Source organism: Ailuropoda melanoleuca, chromosome X (genome assembly GCF_002007445.2).
Source record: "Ailuropoda melanoleuca isolate Jingjing chromosome X, ASM200744v2, whole genome shotgun sequence".
In the NCBI taxonomy this organism is placed as follows: domain Eukaryota; kingdom Metazoa; phylum Chordata; class Mammalia; order Carnivora; family Ursidae; genus Ailuropoda; species Ailuropoda melanoleuca.
Genome location: NC_048238.1, coordinates 30,831,228 through 30,849,981, shown reverse-complemented (window position 1 = coordinate 30,849,981; position 18,754 = coordinate 30,831,228). Strand labels below are relative to the sequence as shown.

General features: G+C 37.8%; 1 protein-coding gene across 1 annotated transcript in view; it reads right to left on the bottom strand.

Annotated features, from left to right (window-relative positions):
- The window catches only part of CFAP47 (cilia and flagella associated protein 47), a 484,475-nt gene that overhangs the window by 457,950 nt on the left and 7,771 nt on the right, over window positions 1-18,754 (bottom strand). Inside the window, exons 3-7 of the mRNA XM_034649559.1 lie at window positions 15,152-15,267; window positions 8,363-8,501; window positions 5,681-5,909; window positions 5,067-5,227; window positions 3,301-3,428 (exon numbers count right to left, since the gene is read on the bottom strand). Of these exons, the coding sequence (XP_034505450.1) occupies window positions 3,301-3,428; window positions 5,067-5,227; window positions 5,681-5,909; window positions 8,363-8,501; window positions 15,152-15,267 (773 nt within the window). The remainder of the gene's footprint in view (window positions 1-3,300; window positions 3,429-5,066; window positions 5,228-5,680; window positions 5,910-8,362; window positions 8,502-15,151; window positions 15,268-18,754) is intronic.

Here is an 18,754-nt window from a genome sequence, read left to right as displayed (position 1 = left end):
CAAGAAGCCTGAGTGGGACTCGATCCCAGCACCCTGGGATCATGACCTGAGCAGAAGGCAGACACTTGAGGGACTGAGACACCCAGGCACCCCTGGCATAAGGATTATTTTAAACTGACTATTGTTATGTAACAGCAGACACAGGAAAAGCTCTGAAAACTACTGGGAAGAAACTCTCATCAGAGAAGGCAGACACTTAAATCTGTGTAACAACCATACTCTCCCTTACTGTGACCTGAAAACCTCCCATAACTGGCTGCCACACCCCAACATCTTTTCTCTTTAGCTGGAGATGGTATTTAAAGTGATGGCTTCGGCCATTTTGGGGGAGTTACTCAGCTTTCCTGGGTCTCTCCCACATACAGAAGAGGCATACATGTTATTAAACTTTTGTTTGCTTTTTTTCCCTCTTAATCTTTTTTTTTTTTTCTTTTTGGAGATTTTATTCAGGGACGCCTGGGTGGCTCAGTCAGTTAAGCGTCTGCCTTCGGCTTAGGTCATGATCCCAGGATTCTGGGATGGAGCCCCACATCAGGCTCTCTGCTCAGCGGGGAGCCTGCTTCTCCCTTTCCCTCCGCCGCTCTGCCTACTTGTGCTCTCTCTCTCTGTCTAATAAAAAGATAAAATCTTTAAAAACATTATTTAAGGGGCGCCTGGGTGGCACAGAGGTTGGGCGTCTGCCTTCGGCTCAGGGCATGATCCCGGCGTTATGGGATCGAGCCCCACATCAGGCTCCTCCCGCTATGAGCCTGCTTCTTCCTCTCCCACTCCCCCTGCTTGTGTTCCCTCTCTCGCTGTCTCTCTGTCGAATAAATAAATAAAATCTTTAAAAAAAAAAAAAACATTATTTAAAATTTTTTAAAAATAAAGATTTTATTCATTCATGAGAGAGAGAGAGCATACAAAAACGAGAGCGGGGAGAGGAAGAAGCAGCCTCCCCACCGAGCAGGGAGCCCGACAGGGGGCTCAATCCCAGGACCTCAGGATCATGACCTGAGCAGAAGGCAGACACTTAACTGACTGAGCCACCCAGGAGCCCCCCCCTTTCCTAATCTGTCTTTTATTAAGGGAGGTCTCAACTAAGATCCTAGAGAGGTAGAGGGAAAATTATTTTTCCTCTCGTACAAGGGTAAGACAGAGCACAATGTCTTGGGGATGCTCTTTTATATGGGCAAGGCCAAAAAGCCTCTCTTGATAGGGAGACATTTGAGCAAAAATATAAAGGAACTCGGGAAGAAAATCATGTGAAAATCCAGGAAAAGTGCATTCCAGACAGACAGAAGAGCAAGTACAAAGATTCTAAGGTAGGAATTTCCTTGGCACATTCCAAAAACCCTAAGGAACCAAATATGGCTAGGTAAGAGTGATAGAAGGGGGAGAAATGGCCAGATTTAACATATAGTTTTAAGGGGAGACCTAACAAAATTTGCTGATGGACTGGATATAAAATAGGAACTTGAACACATGACAAATGGTGATGTTAAGGTCTTGAGCCTGAGCAACGGAAGGGATAGAACTGCCATTTCTTGAGATAGCAAAGACTGTAGAAGGGACAGGTTATAGGGAAACCAGGAGGGGTTTTCTGGACATGGTAAGTTTGAGATACCGAATAGATATCCAAATGGAAATGTCTGCTAGGTCACTTAATGTATTTACAAGTTCAGAATAAAGACGAAGGAGGAAGTCTTGGAGGTTTGAGGTGAGAAGGGAAGGTGTGTGATACTGATTTCATATTGTGAGAAAGTGAAGGAAAGGAGGAATGCAGCAGGAATATCAACCATCTTAAAGGACCCACTTGGGGTTAGTGATTGTTGATTATAAAGTGAAACAGCACAGCATGGTTTTGTGCTTTGCCCCAGGACAATTAGCTTCCCAAGTGCAGACCAAGGGTAGGCTAAAAGTTGAATTTAATCAGATTAGAGGTTTGCCACACAGTCACTATGGGATACGGGCCAAGAAACTTAAGTGGACATGGGAAAAGGTGATTAAAATAATGGACAAAGGGAATATAAGCTGGGCAGTAACATAAACATGAAGTTTTGGAGACACTAGAGAGAAGGTAGGAACTATAAACTATAGGCTCTAATTGGGTGAATAAACAGTTTTATACAGAGAGCTCTGTAACTAGAACCCAAAAGAAGATTGTGTATTTTTTCACTGAGGCTCTTACCAGCCGACCCTAGACTCTGAATTACTTTTCAGGCTACCATCTCCATCTGTAGCCATTCAAAACCAGATTAACTTGCAAGACTCAAATAAATCTTTTGTCTATCATAGGCAGACAGAGCTCAAATCACAAATCATGACACGAATAGTAGCAGAGTACTGAATTTCTCTCCTAGGAAAACGGTGTAAGCCTACTTGATGATATCACTCATCCTGACACACAAATCTTCTTGACTCTTGACTTGCCATGGTTCATCTTCCTAGATCCAATCCCTCACCTGTCTCTATCTTTATTTTCTCTATGATCGGTCTGGCTAAGCTGAACTCCAAGTCTTGTTCCATTTTCCTCACTACAGCCCATCTAATACTACCTGAGAATATTAAAAAGTGCAGTGTATCTTGACACATGGCCTCCAAGGCATATGCACTTACCAGTACCCCATAACAGGATACTGTACCCTATTTACTGGAGCTCCAATTCTAGGCCTTGTCCTTTGACCGTTATTAAATGTAGACTCTAAGAGCTGATGGTCCGGTAGAGATGGAATGGGTCATTTGTTCCCATATTAATCTCTAAGAGAAAACATAGGCTTAAATGCAAAAAGAAGCCAAGTTGGTTTTATTTTCTTTCTTCATTCCTTAACTCTAGATCATCATGTTTATCTAACGTCATTTAAAAATAATGAAGTCATCTAAATTCTAACTTGGAAAATTATTATGTAAAAGATTGAGGTTGAGGGGCGCCTGGGTGGCACAGCGGTTAAGCGTCTGCCTTCGGCTCAGGGCGTGATCCCGGCGTTATGGGATCGAGCCCCACATCAGGCTCTTCTGCTATGAGCCTGCTTCTTCCTCTCCCACTCCCCCTGCTTGTGTTCCCTCTCTCGCTGGCTNCTCTTGCTGGCTATCTCTATCTCTGTTGAATAAATAAATAAAATCTTTAAAAAAAAAAAAAAAAGATTGAGGTTGATTTCTTTCTTAACATGCCACAAAAGACATTCTAAGGTCTCTTGAATGTTTGCATTTTTGTTCTATTCAATAATTACACACTTTTATTAAATTGTCTCTACAGATATGATATCCAAACTTTTAAATAAACTGCTATACATTTGATGCTTATGTTCATTTTGCACTTACTTTTGATGGTTTTACTGTTATCATCCCTCAAAAATCCATCTTTACTTCCCACAGACTCAAATCTCAAAAAGCAAGCATAGTCCTGCCTGTGTGAAGGGTCATTATTCTTTTTACCATCAATCATTAGCCTGTAAAAAATTACAAGTAATTATTTTGAAAGTAAAGATGATACACTCTATTGCCTCTCAATAGGAACCAACCCAATCCTTAAATCTATGCAAACAGATGAAAGTTCAGGAATAAAAATATAATTTTGATCCATTTTCCAAAATTACTGCCCAGATACAAGAGACTTGCCAAAAGAAGGCCACAAAACATAAAGATTCAGAAAATGGGTTCATGACAACATCGGCAAGACAAAAGTAATTTAAAAATACTTAATTGTCAAGGTCAGCTCCAATGTCGCTTTCTATGTAAAGGGTTTTCTTTCCGGGCCAAGTTCGTTGCTAGTTAAGGGCTCTGTTCAATTCTCTACAATAGTCCTTCTTACCTCTGGGTGTAACTGCAAAGCTCTGTTCCGTATCTGTCTCCTCCTGCGGATTAGGCACACATTGCTAGCCACATTCTCCATATTCTTAGAGGAGAACAAGCAATTTGGAGAACAAGATTTGCTAACAGCCAAATCTTGTCAAAGGAGAAAAGGAAAAAAGGAAAGACGGGAAAAGGGAAGAAGGACCAAAGTCAGAGACAGGTTACCTCTAGACCTGTGCATTGACTGTCTTTACTTCCTTCCTTAGAGGTCAGGTTTTTTAGCAGTGGATACTCAAATATACACAAAAAAAGGCTGACGAGAAATATTACACAGGAATGTAAGTAGCATGTGAAAAACATATTTAATCAAGACTTCCAATCATACTCCTACCTATGAGTTTATGCTAGACTCTCAAATCAAGCTAACGTGCTGCCATGAAAAAGAATATTTAGAATTTCTAAGATTGTGTGTTAAACAGAATCTCGTACACTGGCCAAAGAAATTTCCTGCAGGAAAATATGATTAATGAGGCAATTACAGATTGTACAAATAGAACAATTACTTGATTTATTACCCTCTTTAAATTAAAATACAATTCAGTGCCCACCAATCACTATCATCATCAAGCGACCCTGCTGCCTTAGAGAGAAGTACATTGAACACTGCCTCCTCACAAAGGTAAACATACAGTTGGATCGATTATTACGGCACACGGCCACCTTGCAAGTATAGCAGAAATTGCCACTATGTATTTAAAACAGCATTTACAAATAGATTTTCAAACTAAATAACCAAACCAAGTATAGAGAATTACGAAAAATATATATTGGCAAAAGTCCTAAAAGTCTGTACTAATTTCAGCAAGCAAGCGTGTTGGACCCCAGCAGCTGCTATAGGCTCAGTCTTCATGCTCCTTAGCAAACATCAGGCTGTGGCAAGAGCCCTGCGTCCTCTTTGGAGGCACCCACACATCCTGCATGCCACCAGCTATCGCCTCTTTCTGCAGGGACAACAAGGTCCTGTTGCACAGATTCGTCTGGGACCACAATGCAAGACCACACAAAACTTCCTCTTCTACAAGGTCTGAAGAGATTCGTAATCGAACATGAAATATTTAGAACAAAATTTTTAAATATTCGAAATAATATAAACCATGTTAGAAATATTTAGAGCCGTAATAAGAAAAATCTGATTGGTGCCTTCTGACAAGTTTTACTGTTAAAGTCAATTTGATGAATGTATGATTGATATACTTTCAATTAATAAAAAACACCATAATTGAATTTTTGCTTACTTTGGGCTGAAACAAAATGTAACTACAATCTTTTGATAGGGTAGTAACCTCCCTTCATTAGGAACACAGGAGATGAAAGTGGTAACATCCATGTTCTTTATTTTGCTTAAGTAGGTGAGATTATTTAAAGCAATATCTGTTCTTTGTTGAATATTTGTGCCCTATAATATAAAATCAGAAATAAAAAGATTAAGGCAGAATGCAAATAAAATAAAATGTTTTAAGAGGAGATCATAACATAATTGTTGAAATTTTAGTCTAGAACACTGAAAATATGAATGTCTTTAAAGAAACATACATAAATTTGACCAAAGCACATTATAAAAGTAAAGGAACCATTGAAAAATTGATGAGAACAGAAATCCCCACAATTAGCTACTAATCTATAAGAAGTACTTGTCTGGTTTACTTCAGATATATATCACTATCAGTGTTAGTTTAATTTACAGAATTTTTTGAGGTTATCCTTGAAGACACATGAAAAGGAATCATATCTATCTGCATGTTAAAACATATTTAGAATAATTTAACAGCTTTTTTGGTTATTAGTAAATTCAAAACAATCTGTTTCAAAACATAATACCCGATTTCCCCCTGCTGCACTATTTACTTACCAGTTCTTCTCCAACTGAATCATTTTGCATTATGGCCACCCAATTTATGGGTTCTGGGCTATTATTGTACAGAAGTGCATGTTCAATTTTTGAAGTTCCGAAGAAAACTGAACCAAAGTGTATGCATTCCAACTTTTTGTCATTACTCATGTTTAACAATTCGATAATCTGCTCAACCACATGAGCTTTGACACTCAAGAGTATATCAGGATGACCTTCCAAACTCACTCTACAAGATAATGAATTATACATATATATTTTAATTAGAATTCTATATATTTAATTTTTCTCCTAAATATTTGAATAAACAGGAATTTTATAAAATCACATTATAATTAAAACTCAAAGGCCTAAGAGCAGTTCCTTTCTCATAAATGCCAGAGAATGTCCTGTCCTTCTATCTGAATCTGCAGAGTAGAATGGCATATGTACAACCTAATTCATTGTCCCCAAGAAAAACAAAGTTGGAGGGGGCGCCTGGGTGGCACAGTCGTTAAGCGTCTGCCTTCGGCTCAGGGCGTGATCCCAGCATTATGGGATCGAGCCCCACATCAGGCTCCTCGGCTAGGAGCCTGCTTCTTCCTCTCCCACTCCCCCTGCTTGTGTTCCCTTTCTCGCTGGCTATCTCTAACTCTGTCAAATAAATAAATAAAATCTTAAAAAAAAAAAAAAAAAGAAAAACAAAGTTGGAAAACAATCACACGGATCGACTCCAAAAAGAACATATTACTATGTCCGTATCACCAATTATTTCATAAACACTAGAATTAAATGGTATGATTTAGATGGTCATCTGTAGTTCTAGAATTCTGAGATTCTTTTCTAACTCATTCCACTCCCCCAAGTCCAATAGCCGACTCCATCCCCATCCTAATAACCCAATTCCCTATGAAGTATCTCAGCACAATCCCACTTGGTTGATGAAATGAAGATCCCCCCATAAAGCTTCACTTCCTTGACTACTTTCAATTCCCTTTTGAAACTGCTCATATAGGCACATTTATCCCTCTGTGGCATAAATCCAATCCGTTTGACTCTCACCCCATCAAATACCACAAATAACTGACCACTCCACAACCATCACCTAAGTCCTTGTCTTCACTCCATCTCTGTCACAGTGGGCATAGCTGATACCATCTACATACATCTCTCCTCCCTTAGCTTCCTTGACACCAAACTTTGCTGGTTTCCTTCTGACTTATTCAGACTTTACCTTCTCATTCTTCTGTGGCTTGGATATTCTATAAACTCCATGAATAATGGTGTCTCGCTCCTACTCTTTTATACTCTGCCCTCCTTGTCAAAGTTATTTTCAACACTTCATGCTTCATCTACAACTTATCCACTGACAACCCTCAAGCCAATATACCTAGACCAAATTTTTTTCTGGGACTCAAGATAAGGAAACCTAATAGGCTCCACAGGATTCTGCAAAGCAAATCAATTCCACCAGTTTAAAACTGAACTCAAGATCCTCTCCCACAGATCTGTCCTTCCTCTTACCTTCCCTTTCTATAACCAGTCACTACATCTAGTTACATCTGCTTCCATAACATTTCTCCAAATGGCACACTTCTCTTCGTACTCCCCATTTGTACCTCAGCTGAAGCCTTCAAAATTTTCTTTTCTGTTTTACTCTTATAGTTTCTAGTCAGGATACCCCTCCATGTATGTACTCCCTGATTTTGTTGTGCCCATTGTTACCAGCACCAGCACCACCTTCCTAAATTGCAAACTAATCAAGACACTCCCATCTTAAACCTTCCCGAGATTCCACAGCCTTCACAATAAAACCTAGGCTTCTATCAGGGCTCAAACTGTTTCTCAAACATTTTTTTTAGCTGCGATCTTCAGTAAGAAATGTATTTACATTGGAAGCACACACACATGCAAACATAAGCACACACATGCATACACAAATACACAAGCACGCATGTGCACACATACACATGCACGAATCAAGTTTTGCAAAACATTCGCCCTTACTATGTGAGATGCATTCTGATATTATCTATCTCATTGTTTTGATGCTGGGGGTGAGCTATTATAGTGAATGCCATTCCACTAATGGACTGAGGCATAGAGCATAAAAAAAAGCTGTCCTATGAGGTCCTTTACTGGACCCTGCACCATTCTGAGTTTCTGGTCTCATCTCACATGAGTCTGCACCTCCATCTCTTTGCCTCTACGTCGCCTCAGCTATCTCAGTGTGTAATACTGTCTATTTACCTCCAGGATTTCAAGTCTTCTAACTGCTCTGCCTGAAATAACCCACCCCCATCACCAACACCCACTCCCCTATGCACAAACACACACATACACACACACACACACACACAGAGAGCTCAAATCACACCACTGCTCTTTGCTTGGCTACTTCCTACTCACCAATAAGCGTTTAGGTACACTATCACCTCCTTAATGGAGCCCTTTCCTGATCCACTCCCTCAGCCCCACAAAATCCAAACTAAATGCTCCAGTTATGTGTACCCATAGGCCATTTTCTGGTTCTTCCCATTTTTTAGTCTCTAGTGCTTGGCAAATAGTAGAGACTCAGCAAATGAATGCCGACTGAAAGAACAAAGAAGCTAATACACATTCAAGACAATAGGCATATCTGAAGAGTACAACAGGAAACTATGAAGTACTACATTAGAATTAAGAACTGAAGTACCCACTTACTTTGCCACTTCATTTACAATTCTGGGCTGGTCAGCACAGAAATCCACTTTAACAATCACTAATGACTGGGGCTCCACAATACCATTACTTGGAAAAATGACAATGGGTAATTGGCCCTGGTATTCTGCTTTAAATGTACCTAAGGAGAACAAGAGCAGATGGTTTACATCTGGATCCTTAAAAATGTTATAGTCACACTCTTAATAGGGTACAGACACACATTATGGAGTATATAGTCTATTGTGAACCAAGAATCACAGCTTTCATCATAAGTTTAGTCTCTGGGGTCACCCAACAAACGTGAACTGATTGTTAGGACTCAAGCCTCACTGATAGTTAAAATATACTTCCAGTGTTCAGACACGTATGCTAACAGCTTTGTATACGTTAGTCTACGTAATCGTCAGAATGATTCTATGATATGGGTTCAATCATTACCTCCATTTTATACGTAAGAAAAGAAGCTTAGAATAGTTGAGTGATTTGTCCAAAGACACACAACTATTGTGGTAGATTACACAGTTGACCCAAAGCCTTCACTCTTCTCTGCATCTTACCACGACGCTACCAGGGACGAAGTATGTTTTCTTATCCCTTGACTTGGGGCCTAACCATGTGATTTGCTTTGGCCAATTGCATGTGGGTGGAAGTGACAACATGCCAGCTCCAATCCCAGATGTTCTCTTGCACTTCTACCATGTTAAGTGCTTCAGTAGCTGCTGTCCCTTTGGCCTGTGCTTCAGAATGAGCACATGTGGAACAGAGCCTCCGGCTCACTCACAGACCTGCAGTGAGTAACAGAAAATCCCCAACTGCCTAAGCTTGAAGCAGAGCTACCCAGCTGAGCCCAGCTTAGATCAGTCAAGTTCCAGCCAATCTGCTTACAAAGGAACAATTAAACAATAATTGCCTTTTTAAGATACAGGATTGTGGGGTGGTTTGTTACGTAGCAATAGTTGACCACTAGAGTTAGAAACTAATAGGGCTGGGATTTTCACTTGCATGTTTCTGACCAAAGGGCTCACACTCATAGCCACTGCCACTTCTCTCTCTCTCTCTTTTTTTTTTTTTTAATATTTATTCATTTATTTATTTATTTATTTATTTATTTATTTATTTATTTATTTATTTATTTATTTAAGTAATCTCTACATCCAATGGTGGGCTGGAACTCACAACCCCGAGATTAAGAATCACCTGCTCTACCAACTGAGCCAGCCAGGAGCCCCATCACTTCCTGATAAATGAATTAATGCGGTTCACACAGGGAAAGGGCAAAAGGAATGGGTTTCTAGAATCAAACAGCACAGGAGAAGAAGGCTAGAAAAATGTCTTATTCTGAAAGCAGAAATGGTTCATAGTTGATTCATGTTTAGTGCCTGTATTAGAGCATGCAATCCTTGAGATGCCACACTGTGTCTTCCTCATCTCTGTGGTCCCAGCACCTACACAGTGCCTAGCACCGAGTGGTGCTCAAAATACATCCAACAAATGGAAATAGCCAGTCATGAGTTTCCTTAATCTCATTATGCAATATAAACACAAACGAGCATGCTGCCAACATAAACAACTTTGCAAATTCCAGTTCACCAATTTTAAATCACATACGATGAAATTTTCCAAAATTACTCATTTCACTTAGGAAAATAAAATAATAGCATAATAAAAGTATTGAAAGTATAAAAAGGCAGTAAGACTTGTTTAAGTACAGAGATGATCTGATGGAAAAGTCAAACAAACTCACAGTAACAAAATTTGTTCACCCGATCATTTTAGAGAAGTGCAATAACATGATATTTAAGGTTTTTTTGTCATAAAACAAAAATCTGTAAAATTATATCCATTTCAAATAAATAAGTATTACTGACTCAGTTCTCCAGAAAAGGAAAATTGTGTGATTCTAGTTAAGGCTGAGTGAAATAGCTCCTCTACTGTAATCATTTTAATATAATTTGACAAAAGAATTTAAGCAAATATTTCAAAAGTTTATTTAGGAACAACCCCAAAACCAAAAGACACCGTTCAATCTTCTAAATATATTAAAACTCTGGCTACACAAACATTACTGTGTCTTATATAACTTTATTGCCACTAGTAATAATTAAATATTTGACTTTTATTTTTAAATTACTAAAAATAGAAGCAAGGACATCATCCTAAGGGAAGGGTGTCATTGAAGGAAGGATGTTACAGAAGGCATTTTGTCATCAAATTTTCATTTCTTTTTAGATATGACACTGGCTGATGTTTGGAGAATGAACTAGAAGGAGATAAGGGACTTCAGAGAAATAATTTCAGCTGGTATAATTACTAAGCAAAAGAAGATGACGGCCTGTTGTAGAGAAGCAGCAATGGGCCAGTGAAAAGAGGATTATTGACATAATTAGGAAGTTGAATAAGCAGGATTGAATAATTGACTAAGGGAGTAAGGAGGTGAAAAAAAGGAAGAGATCAAGGATTTTGCCAAGTTTCTGATTTGCCCAAATACATGGTGGTGAAAAAGAGAAAAGGAGAAGTTTTGGGGAAAAGGTGAGGAGCTTAGTTTTAGACATGTGAAGTTTGAGAAAGCTGAAGGAGATGCAAAGGATGGTACAAACCTCAGGGAAGTGACAGGAATAAAAGTGATTGCCCAGGGTGAGTGTGTTGACTGAGGAAATGTGGGTCCATGGCAAATTCTAACAAATGCTCACATTTAGGGAACCGCAAAAAAGGGGACAGCAATCCACAGAAGAGAATTGAAGTGAAGCAGTAGAAAAGAATTCTAACATCAATAGTGAATATTTATTGAACACTTACTATATATCAGAGTGTGCTAAGCATTTTATTAATCATCATCACAATTAGAGGAGGCAGGCACTATGTTTATTTCTACAATAGATGCTCCGGATGTGTATATTCCTTGCCAGGGGCCTCCCAATCAGTTAGTGTTACAAGGATTTGGGTCCTGGAAGACCTCACTCCAGAACCTGAGCCACATTTTATATAAGCCACTGAGGAGTCATAGAAGCCAAAATTTTGGCTTCTTTTTTTTTTTAAACAACACCAGTGGCCACCTGTGTCAAATGCTGCTAATTAAGTCATGTAAAATAAACACTTAGTTTTGTCCACTAACGAGATTTAGGAGAGCACAGGGCACGTGAGGCTACCCACAGCTGTGGCTGGGATGACAGGTCCTTTGCAAAAACCTGAATGTTTTTGGAATCGGAGTTGCTCTACCTTCCCTAGAGAAGTAGCTCAGGCATTGGGTGATGAAGTATATACACGGTTATCTTGCCTTTATTCTTCCAAAATTCTTTTAGAATTTATGAGGTAGAATTTTGTGTCAAAGTATTTGTAATATTTTATTTTTTCCTTCCCCTCCCCTACGTTCATCTGTTTTGTTCCTTAAACTCCACGCAAACCATAAGGGATGCTGAACTCTAGGAAACAAACTGAGGGCTGCTGGAGAGGAGGCGGGTGCAGGGATGGGGAAACTGGATGATGGGCATTAAGGAGAGCACTTGATGTAATGAGCACTGGGTGTTGAATTTGTAATATCAAGCCAGGGCAAACAGTCTGTAGTTTTATAGCATGCTATAGAAAATCAAGAGTCACATATCTAAGGTCATTGTTATTTCCTATGTATGTTTTTCTGGGGTGTTTTGTTCTGTTTTGTTTTAAGTTTCCTTGAGCCTAAGCATACCAAGGAGATAGTCCAGTCTTCATATGTCTCCAAACGACTGTTTTGGAGACTCTTCAGAATGCCCACGTGGGATTAAAAAGGTTACTTCTAAATTCAATCCCCTTTCTTTGAAAGCTTAATGGTTCTTTTTTTTTTTTTTTATGTACTAAAATGACAAATCATTTTCTTTTGTAATATCCTGGTCAAATTATTTTTAGAAATATTCTGTTATTCAAGTACAGTTGACATACAATTAATGATTCTTTTCTGAAACTCTGAGAGATCACTGAACCAAATCGATTACACAAAGGTTTATTGAATGTCTGCTGTTATGCCAGCATTGTATTATGCAAGAAACGTATACTGAGAGTCCATGACAGCAGTTTCCAAGAAAACAAAAAATATGCATTGAGAATAAGTAGTGGGTGCTTCTCTGAGTAGTTAAGGAGGAGCCCAAGGACCAGTCCTGGACTTGGTCCAATTGAGCAAACTTCCTGGTTCTTAGATGATGCTAGGCTTTTCTAGACTGTGAAATAGAGAGATGATGCTGATGATCAGGGAAAGGGGGAGAGTGGGCATTAAGAGCAAGAGAAAGGTCATACATTTTGGGCAAAATAACCCAAATAAACCTAAAGGTTGATGAGTTCTAAGGTAGCTGTTCAAACACAGAAATGGTGTGTGAAGATCACACTAGGGACTTTAAAGACTGTTCTATATCATAACACTATAGTAGAAAAAGTCTTCTCAGATATTCAAGGTTACTGAGGGGAAGAGGGAAATAACTGCAGTTCCAGGCATGCTAAAATACTAACATTTTTTCAATGATGTTCTTCAAGAGATAAAAACTGAGAAACAATAAAATCCTAAAACAGAACGCAGAGTTCACCAGCTCACAAAGGACTAATAGTACAGACTTATCTTAAAGACTGAGCCATGTCTTCAAAATGAAAAGACAAGCACTACTTTGCACAGTAAGGAGTAAACTCAGGAAACACAGAGGGTGAGAAAACAAAATGTATTCAACAATATTTGGCTAAATCCGTGGATAATTACTTCATAATGGGCCACTAAAATAAAAAATCATGAAGTTGTTACATAGATCAACTAATAACCCCAGTGGCACCACCAGAGAGAGAAAACAAAGCTGCACATACCAAGAATCTGCTGAGTGTGGCTTTTTAATGTACTCTTAAGTATGCATATAAATTTACAAACACTTGATCTTTGACTCTAAAACTATAAAATATTTGTCACGTAAAATCCTTTTTAAAATTTTTATTAAAATCATCTTTGGTTGCTGAATCTATTTTCTGCATAAGTGTTTTTCCTCATGAAAATACATTGTTATTCTCATGAATATTTATATACTGTGCTTGTAGGTAATAAGGACTTTATGACACCTTACAGGCACTTGCTACTGTGAATATAAAACATAATATCAATTTTGCTAATGGTGGAAAAAATATCATTCAAGTCCAAGAATGAGAAACAGAGTCAACACTAAGAAAATGTGTTTCATTGGTAACAATTTGTTTCAGTTTGTAAGGTAATAGTAATTAACATTTCATGGTCCTCAATTATAATTTACAAATTGTAGTATTCACTACAAATACACGCACATGCAAAATAGTAATATAATACTAAAAGCCAAAGTAGATTACTTTTCTTAAAATGAATGGGTCTAGATCTGAAACTTCATTTTATTTACTTTATTTTATTATGTAAAATAATTTTAAATATCCGCTTAAAATTAAAACCACATACACTTGTTACTTATAGGGAGCTTTTATATGTAATGAAACTGTACAGTTTGATGATATTTTACAATGAAGAGAGGATATGATCAAAACTTTGAAGGATTTGGAATGCGTAACAGTTAAGAGAGATTTTTGGAAAATAAATGATAGAAATAATATTCTCTCAATTACATACCACTGTTCTAAAAAATAAAGAGTCTAAAGGACCATACAGCCCATAATCACTAGCCATGAGAGACCCTATCTTTAACATTGGCATCAGACCACAAACGAGTCTAATATTCTACAATCCCACAGGCACCAGAAATCTAATCATTTAAAAACCAAAGCATGGAAAGTTGAAATGAGCAACATTTGGTGAGGAACAATTATCAGTTTTATTTGTTTAACCCCAGGAAGAAATCCGTACAGTGACAAACTGCCTTTGTCTTAATAATCCCCACTGCTCAATCAAGCAGCCCTAGAGAATATCCTCACTTAGTGTCAAACAGGCTTGGAATTAAGACCAGTTTTCTGTATTTCAGAAGCAGTCTCAGAAAAAAATGCCCTCCCGACACGGAGCTGGTCCTCATATCGGCTCCACAGAAATGGAAGCCTTGCCAGCCCAGATAATGGCCAATCAGGACAATGAAGGGATAAGTGATTTTAATACTACTATATACCATCAATGAACAGTGTGCATGAACACACACACACAGACACACACACCTTTATGGAAACTCTTAGGTCACAGTAAAAAATCCCTAGAAATAATCCAGTCTGGAGAAAAGCATTTACTCTTTCAACAAAAAGTGAGTAAAAGCTTTCTAGAGACTATCATGTAAATTCAAAGTTGAATACGATAGAGAAAAAGAACAAATATTTGTTGAGCGCCAATGATGAGTCAAGTATCATACTACAACCAGAAGTACATGCATAATTAACCATAGTTCATTTCATTAACCGCAGTTTATAAATGAGAAATATCAAGTTCAACGTCCTAAAAGATACTTGCCCCAGATCACACAGCTAGAAAGGCACTGTTCCCTTATTCTATCTCTGGATGGCTCACTCTGAGCACTAAGTCATTCTCATAACATCATCCTGCCTTCTATCCTCAGGGAGATCACCAGTCACCTGGGATTCAGGCTGTTAATCAGAATCATAAGGAGACAGACTCATCTTTCCTGAATTATTATCTATCAGTTTTTTACAGTCATCCTTTTTAAGGGCCCTTAGCTTTGAGTTATTTCAAATGACAGACATCTTTTTTGGGGGGAGGGGGAGGACGAATGAATCAGAGAATCCATTAATTATACAAAGTACACATTTTAAATAATATCAACTTTCTTCCGAAAGTGTAAGTTAATTCATATGACAGAAAGTATTTACCTGGAGCTCTGCCACGGTTAATGATATTAATCTCTTTACAATATACTTTACTATCGGCAACTAATGTGCCAAAATTAACTTCTGACTCAATTTCCAATTGACAGGATGGAATCAACCTAGGGGAAGAGAAGACAACATAATTAAAAAATTACACCCTCATACTTAAATCCACAGGGGGACATACAGAGACACTTTTATTAATTCCTTGTAAGACATTCATCTTTCCTTACAAGTCTATTGATGTCATATTTGTCAGTAAAAGGAACTGTAAAGACATGAAAACAAGACGAGATATATTTTTAACAAAAAAAAATCTAACTTTACACATCTAAGGACATGGTATACCCTGTGAAGTACTCACCTTGACAGGCTACCCACATATCTCAGTGTTTTTGCTGCTCCAAGCATTTTTGGAATCTCCACCTAAGCCTATAATACATTCTTTAGCCCCTCCTCAAAAAGGGTGGCATTGATCTTAACAAAGTAGTTTGGATGATCCAAATCTGATGAAGTAAAAGAAGGTGCTATGCTATAAAATGCCATTTGGGAACGAAAACAAGGTCTAAACACAAAAAGATACAATTGATTGTTCATGTGTGTCTCCAACTTAAAGGGCTCACTGTGGCATATCTGTACCATATGTTTCATACACATTTTTTTTTTAATTTTTTTTTTTTTATTTTATGTATTTATTCAACCGAGATAGAGATAGCCAGCGAGAGAGGGAACACAAGCAGGGGGAGTGGGAGAGGAAGAAGCAGGCTCATAGCAGAGGAGCCTCATGTGGGGCTCGATCCCATAACGCCGGGATCACGCCCTGAGCCGAAGGCAGATGCTTAACCGCTGTGCCACCCAGGCGCCCCTCATACACATTTTTAAAATCCATTATAATCCTATATGCATGTCTCATAAGGGCACATATATTTTATATATGGATAATTTATAAACATCATGAGGTATAATATCCTGTTTGAGACTTAAAATTTCATGAAAGGGAAATAAATATTATAATGGCTATGTTACAGATGAAAAGCCAAAGACTTCAAAAGCCTCAATGACTTACCTGAAAAATTATTTGGATATAATATTGGTAAACTTAGCCTTGAATCTATTCTGTTAGATTTCGAGTGCATTACCCTTACAAATTTAACAATGATAACAGCACCAATAATAAACAGAGTAATAACTGATCTTTACTGAGTCCTTAGGTTATGTACCAGACACATGAATTAAGTAATTTACTCCACATAGGATACAACCTCCAAAATACAAATACGTACACACACACATATAAATAAAAATACCTGAACAAAACATTCAGAAATACTGCTTTATGCACTGGTGGTCTGGGCCTTCCTTCCATATGTTTATATGTGAATGTTTGTGTAGAGAGATTCCAGAGATCAGCCAGGATCTGTATATGCTGCTTCTTTAAGGAATACCCATGTTCTTCTCATAAAGACAGTGTAATTTTGTAATAGGAAAATGAAAGAACAATGACCTTAGTGTACATCATTGCATTAATAAAGAGTTTACAGGATCTAAAGAGGAACTCATTACACAAACAATATAAGATATGAAGCTGAATATTTTTTCAAACTATTTCTCTAGCTGGATGCAGAGAAATGTCTTAAGAATAATTTAAGAGTCAACTCATACACACATACGCACATGCACACATATATGTATATGTATATGCATATATACATAGGAGTAAGGGCTTGGTAATACAGTAATATTATACCAGTTTTTCTGGCTTCACTACTGGAAATCCATCTGATTAAAAAAAAGTCTTTCCAATAACATTTTTCTTTTTATGTTAACAGAGAATTTATGCTAAGAGACAAGGGAAGGGGGCAACTGGGTGGCTCAGTAGGTTAAGTGTCTGCCTTCAGCTCAGGTCATGATCCCAGGATCATGGGATCGAGTCTCATGTCCCTGCTCAGTGGGGAGTCTGCTCCTCCCTCCACACCTGCCCCCTGCTCGTGCTCCCTCTCTCTCTCTCACGCTGTCTCTCTCTCAAATAAATAAAACCTTAAAAAAGAGAGAGAGAGAGAGAGAGAGAGAGACAAGAGAAGGATGGTTACCAGGGGCTGGAGGAGGGGAAATTGGTGAGATGTTGGTCAAAAGATACAAACTTGCACTTAGAAGATGAATTGGTTCTGAGGCTCTAATGCCCAGCTTTGTGATTACAGTTAACAACACTGCATTATGTATTTGAAAGTTGCTAAGAGACGAGATCTTAAATGTTCTCACTACAAAATGAAATAATTATGTGATGTGATGGAGGTGTTAGCTAACACCACACTAGTAATCACATTGCAACATATAAATGTGTTAAATCAACAATGTGTACAGTTTAAACTTATACAGTGTTATATGTCAATTGTATCTCAATTATAAAAAAGGAAAAATAATTAAGTATCAAACTTGGTAATTTATATATGGAGTTAAAATAAATTTATATTAATATAATTTATAAGAGGGGGAGCCTGGATGTCTCAGTCAGTTAAGCGTCTGCCTTTGGCTCAGGTCATGATCCCAGGGTCCTGGGATAGAGCCCCATGTGGGGCTTCCTGCTCAGCGGGGAGCCTGCTTCTCCCTCTGCCTGCCACTCCCCCTGCTTGTACTCTCTCCCTGTCAAATAAATAAAATCTTTAATATATATATATATATATATATCATTCAGAAGAAATTTTTAAAACTTGTATAGATTTATGATTATAGGAAATCTATATACATATTTGTATATGTATACATACTGGCTACACATATTCCTATGTACATATATACATATGCATGAATTACATACAAATTTACAACATAGTTTAGTGTTGGTGATCAGCAAAGATCTTCTAAGTATAAAAATGTAATTCATTAGGATGATGCTATGGTAAGAAATGGAATGGAAGTACAAACCTGAGGAGGAAAAATAAAGAAGAGGTAAATTTTTCAACTGTTTAACAAATTACTATGGTATTTCCACTTTACTGGATACATTTGAAAAAAGCATGTAATTGTCTTATAGTAACATTTATTATGTACAAGCAATTACATCTTTGCAACTATTCAAACTCATAATGAAAAATTTTAGACATTTTTAAATGTGCAAGAGGGACATAATTTTTACGGATACATGAAAAAAAAGTGCTCAGAATCACTGATTACATCATTTCTGCTAAAGTACAAATACAAACTTCTGGTTTCCAGACAAGATTTCATAAATCTATTTTCCCATGTTCATCCCCATTAAATGCAACTATAAACTCTAGAAATGGTGCAAGAGGCAAGAAATGAATGTTCATAGCAGCCTTATTTGTAATAGCCAAAACCTGGAATCAGCCTGATATCCTTCAGCGGGTCAACGGTGAAACAAACTGTGGTATACACATACCATGGAATACTTCTCAACAATAAAAAGGAGCAAACTATTGATATAAACAAAAATTCAGTTTAATCTCCAGAGAATTTTGCTGAGTGAAAAAGATCAACCTCAAAAGGCTATACAACATATTTCGCGTGGCAAAATTTTAGAAATGGAAGACAGAATAGTGGTTTCCACAGTTTAGGGACAGTAGGTGTGAAGCAGAGGGAGGTGGGTAC